The sequence below is a fragment of the Ascaphus truei genome, chromosome 1, assembly GCF_040206685.1.
Source record: "Ascaphus truei isolate aAscTru1 chromosome 1, aAscTru1.hap1, whole genome shotgun sequence".
Classification (NCBI taxonomy): domain Eukaryota; kingdom Metazoa; phylum Chordata; class Amphibia; order Anura; family Ascaphidae; genus Ascaphus; species Ascaphus truei.
The window spans coordinates 241,508,502-241,514,242 of NC_134483.1; the positions used below are offsets into that span (position 1 = coordinate 241,508,502).

The 5,741-nt window shown below is 38.0% G+C and overlaps 1 protein-coding gene across 1 annotated transcript in view; it reads right to left on the minus strand.

The window, feature by feature from the left end:
- Window positions 1-409: 409 nt before the first annotated feature.
- Window positions 410-5,741, minus strand: part of PAM (peptidylglycine alpha-amidating monooxygenase) — a 201,422-nt gene continuing 196,090 nt past the window's right edge. The window contains exons 25-27 of the mRNA XM_075599016.1: window positions 5,611-5,741; window positions 5,266-5,322; window positions 410-1,162 (exon numbers count right to left, since the gene is read on the minus strand). The exon at window positions 5,611-5,741 is cut by the window's right edge and continues 79 nt beyond it. Coding sequence (XP_075455131.1) covers window positions 978-1,162; window positions 5,266-5,322; window positions 5,611-5,741 — 373 coding nt within the window. The 3' untranslated portion in view covers window positions 410-977. The remainder of the gene's footprint in view (window positions 1,163-5,265; window positions 5,323-5,610) is intronic.

Sequence of the window (5,741 nt, forward strand, 5' to 3'; positions counted from 1 at the left end):
CGGCGGAAGTGAGGAGAGCTAAAGGCTACATACACACGTGATGTTACAATGGATAAAGCAAGAAATATATTTACCCTGTTTGAAAGTAAATATCTTTCTTGCTTTATCCATTGTAACACAGCCTGAAGAAATGATCAGTGGATCTCGAAAGCTCGCACAAATAAAAGCATTTTGTTAGCCACACACACGTTCTAAGTGACACTGCTTTGCATTTTGCACATAAATTATATTTGGATTTTTATAATTTTGCATGAATTAAAGACTTTATAGAGTGACAAAATGCAAAGAAGTTTCACTTCGTACATATGTGCTCGGCACACACCCCCCCTTTTTTTTTTTCATTACCTGTATTCCATGTTATCATCGCATAATATTTGAATCTGCAGAAATTCCAAAGTACACACAAAACTAATGCTCTGCGAACACTTTATTACACAAAGTACATTCAATTTCTGAAAATAGTGTTCTAAACAGTGTAACCATCTAAAAATAAGACATCCCAGTAACACCAAAACAAACAAAAAATTAACATTAAATAGTTGTTTTTTTCTTTCTTGTTCTTCCTTTTCCTGGACGCAATATCATGTTGTGAATTTAAAAAAATAGAAGAGATTTAGCAGCGTTGTAATTATGTGGCACACATTGTTGTACTGCGATTAGTTGTGATTTTAAAGGCATGAAAAGAATAAAAGAAATTGGCAATTAAAGTGCTATTGGAAAAGCAGAGGAAGGCCATCAAACACTGGAAAGTTTTCCCCTTAAACCAGAAATGATTAAATACTACGTAAATTTGTGTAAGCTCCGTATACCAACAACAAAATTATTGTATTCTAAATGTTCACATAAAGACTACAACAGCACTCAATTAAAAGTAAAGAAAATCATGACAATTGTACAGCCCACAGAGACTAGTACAGCTACAATTAAATACATAACCTTAAACGTGCTAAAGAGTTAAATGGGAGTAGTGAGCCGTTTCAGGAGGAAGACACTGGTGGTGGTGGAATAGGAGGGGCTGAATACTCTTCTTCTGAGTCCGACGCATCATCGTCATCCTTCTCTTGATCACTTCCCTCGGTGCTAAGTCTATCGAAGCCTTTCCGACTGTATCCTTTGTGACTTGCAAAGAAGGTCCCCAGGTTGAGCCCCCCGCTGCCCTTGCCTGCAAAAAGAGCTGGTTACAAAATGTATAAATACAATCCATAAACCCCACATTTACATTTGTATTCTAGTAACCTACATTACCAATTGTGAAAAAAAGGAAAAGTGTTTACAGCGCTAATGCTAAAAGGTGATAATGTCATATTATTAATAATACAGTGACTACTAAAACTTTTGCCTTGAAAGTGAGGCTGCCTAGGCAAAAAATGACCAACACAAATCAAAAAGAACCTAACAATAAAAAACAAACAGCCGACGCCTCCAATAAGATAACTCAGTGAATATATTCTGACCAGTGCTGTAAGTAGGATTCTAATTTTACCCCTACTGGATGAACATGTTCTGCCTGTGTCCCAAGCCTAACGGCAATTGTTTTCTTTTTATATTCATTTGCACCATTTCATTCAATTGTAATAGCCATTTAGTTATTCTTTATATGTGTCTAAATTTTTATGGTTATATTTTAGGGTTACACTATGATTTTTTTCTTTGTCTTTTTTGTCTTTTATGTGTAGCGATAAAGTGAAAACAGGTGCAAACAGATAAAAGGGTTTAACACTTAATATGTGAACAATAAAATATATACTTTGAGTGAGTGAAAAAAACAGGAATAAATAAATTCACGTGTATACAGTTTCACCCCCTGCTCAGACCCACTGGGAAGGGTAGTCTTCACTCGTCCCCAAAGGTTACAGTAGTAGACACGAAATCCAAGGGGAGCATGGGGAAGAAACAGACAAATCTAAGTGCAGCAGAATGGCAATTGGTTAAATAAAAGGTTTCACAATCTTGGCTCTTTTGAAATGACTACTTACAAGATGTAAGAGTCAAAACAGCACGGTTGACTAATAGTCAGTGGTGGGTATGTGAAATAGTTGTCATCAAGGTGGTTCTGGTACTCAGGAGGATACGGCCCAAAAAGAGAGAACAAACTGGCATAGCACAGATCAACCAAGTTTTTAAAAGTTTATCCAAGTATAAAAGTATACACTCACAATATGAAAGTTAAAAACAGGCATGTCACACTTTATAAGTGTATCGGAGGGTATCAGCAGCCTGCTGGCTCACCATCCCGCAACTCTCGGCACTCGTCTGTCTTTGCCTCTGCTCCACTGCGTCTCCGCACGGCTCGGCGTCTGACGTCAGATCCGGTTTAGTCGGTTTGGTGGGGGCTGGCCTTCAGTGACTCCTCTCCATACAGCTCCGCAACAGAAGACTCACACTCTACGCGTTTCGCTACGTAGCAGGCTGCCGATACCCTCCGATACACTTATAAAGTGTGACATGCCCGTTTTTAACTTTCATATTGTGAGTGTATACTTTTATACTTAGATAAACTTTTAAAAACTTGGTTGATCTGTGCTATGCCAGTTTGTTCTCTCTTTTTGGGTCATATTCTCCTGAGTTACCAGAACCACCTTGATGACAACTATATCACATACCACCACTGACTATTAGTCAACCCTGCTGTTTTGACTATTACATCTTGAAAGTAGTCATTTCAAAAGAGCCAAGATTGTGAAACCTTTTATTTAACCCATTGCCATTCTGCTGCACTTAGATTTGTCTGTTTCTTCCCCATGCTCCCCCTGGATTTCGTGTCTACATTTTTTGTCTTTTATGTTTGTTTGTCTTTACTGTGAGACTTCATTCAAGATCCCCTTCAGGACTGTTTGGTATCCGTGATTGGACTCTACATTTGGTCAGAATATATTCACTGAGTTATTTTATTGGAGGCGCCGGCTGTTTCTACATTACCAATTGGCACATTTTCACTACAAGGAAGCAGTACTTCATGTTTTGAGTGAAACACACCTGGGGCCATTTACAAATACTAACCTGAAATCTTAGGATTTTTTTTTATTTTTTTAATTACCACATGCGAGTACATTCCCATGTCTCAAACAGGTTCACAAACTTGCCTTTCCCCATTATCTCTTAGCAAACACTGCTTTTCCTGCAGCAATGGATTCTGGGTAATGACATGCAAATGAGCACTCACAGTAAGTCACTGTTTACATCTTATTCATTTTAACAAGGGTCCCTGCAAGCGTATGCCTGCCGTATTGCACAACTTTTTCAGCACAGCATGGGTTGAAGAAGTGCATAGCCAGAAAACCTACTCACAGATGGCTAATTCGACCTCTTGGGTCTCATCAGTGTGAGGCTGGTTTCTGGCTTTGCAATGTGAAGATGGTAAGTGTAGAACCAGAAAAAAATAACAATTTAGACAACATATTAAAAAAAATTAAAAAAAATACATTTTAAATGTTGGTTTTCAGGTACCGTAGTAAAAAAATGCATTATGGGCTATATACACTTTTATGTAATTTTAAAATATCACTGTACGTTTTTATCACTCACTGCTTTTGCTGCTGTAATTTCTGCATAGGAGTATGTCAGCGCCAACACGTTATTAGAACACTGACAAATGATTCATTATTTGTATTCTTATATTTTGAAAGATCTTTAACCTTCAATCCCAGTTTGCAGAATATCCTGTATGCATAATATCCCCTATGCATAGTGCATAGTGCAGTCAGTCCCACAGGCACAGTACTCGACTGCAGGCCTATTTCAATAAAAATATTGAAATTATCGAAATGGCGAAAAAAAATAAAAAATGACGGTTGGTTAATCTGCTTTAAACGTCTGAGTGCTAGACGGGCCGCGACCCCTCCAGCACTCCGATCATGTGACCGCATCGTGTTTGTTCCAATCACGTGATGATGAAACAGAAGGGGAGGAGTCACCTCCTTCCATTCCGTATCAGTCTAGACCGTGCCCTGCGCTCCTGACGCAAAATCCCCTACTACAAAACCCCAATTGCTTTGGACATGTAGTAGCTTTGTCCTGGGGAATTCAAAGGGTCAAAGGGCTTCACATGCAGCTTACTTTCAAATTAGGTCATATTGGGGGAAACTCCACCATTAAAGGGGATAGAGCAGATGGGATCACACCCTTCAGTGTGTGTAAAATCTTGTCTGCATGATTATCCTTACAATATACAGTATATGGTGATGGGCTAAAAATCTCCCAGCTGCAAAATCAGTGGGATATTTAGCTGTGTGCACCAGCTCTAAAGCGGGGATTTTATGATTAATAGCCCCAGTGACTCGGTTTTTGCTTAGCGGAACAGGTTTTCCTTTGTTGGTCGCTGTCGATGATGTATTTAACCGGCAGGAAAAAGCAATAGGAGATTGCTTATTTAATTATGGTTCTTCTGCTTGTGGGTAAGACCATTAACAAGCCAGTTAAAAGGCCAGCTAGAGCAGGTGTCTGGGATTATACCTGTCATTTACTTTTCAACTCTCAGATACAAAAAAAGGTTACCGTTACAAAGCGTGTTCATGTTTAGGCTTGAGGTCTCGCATAACATAAATGACTGATTCATAAAACAAAAGTGGCTCTATTCAGGATACACATATTAGCCTTAGGGTCTGACTGCAGTATGCATAGGGGGAGTAATGCATGATGGCATGAAAGGTCAAACATATTTCAAAATACAAATAATAATGAATAGAGTTTAAATAAAGGTGTCATGGGAAATGCATGGGTTTTCAGGGCTGCCATAACATTCTTCTGTGTTCTAATAACAGGTGTTAGCATAGTCATACTCCTATTTACTGTATGCAAAGATTCATGCAACAAAAGCATTGAGGGTTATAGATAAACTGATAAAAACTAACATGAAATGAGATTTTTAAATTACAAAAAAATTGTGTATATAGGCCATGATTTTTTTTGTTTATGAAGCTATGTGAAAACCAACATTTCCACTTTTTTTTCCCTTTAAGGGTGGGCTAATATTTCTAATCTGATGAATTTTATGAATCTCCCAAAATTGCTTACAGTACGTTGGGACAATACTAAAGCCAGGACCAACTCACTGTCCATAGCAGGAAGAGGAGACGTTAAGGCAGACACTTTTCCGGTGGCTCAGTGCAGAGCTACTTAACTCAAAGTTGTATAAATGTGTTTCAGATTATTAATTTAATAAAATCACTATTGAATGATCATTCACCAGGACATGTAGGATCTATTTTTCTATCGGACATTAAAATAACTTTTAAAACCTGTGGAAGCAAATGCCAGGATGCATACCTCTAAGTTTTCCTAGGATTCCTCCAGAACCTGATTCCAATTTATGTTCACCTTCGCCTGGATAAAGTACATAATACACAGTTTAAGTCTGTTAAAAAAATCTATTAAGTACTGTAAATGACTAGAATCAATGTTTAACTAGAGTCATATGGATTATACAAAGGTGATGATGTACCGGAGGTAAGATGTCACATTTGCAGAATAGATCATTGTGGTTGTGAAAAATCATGGACATGGGTTAATGTATATTTATGATGTTTGTCCAATAAGAACCCATTCTCTAAACAGCTTGTGTGAAGTTTACAAAGTCTACAATTCAGTTGTAGAAGGTTCAGATTTACATACCTCCATACACTCTGACTTTCCTCCAGCGTATGAATATTGTAATGGCAATGAGGACCACGATTGGAATGATTAACAGAGTGATAATGAGAACAAGAGAAACTCCGACACTGCTCTCTTCAATAAGGCTCTGC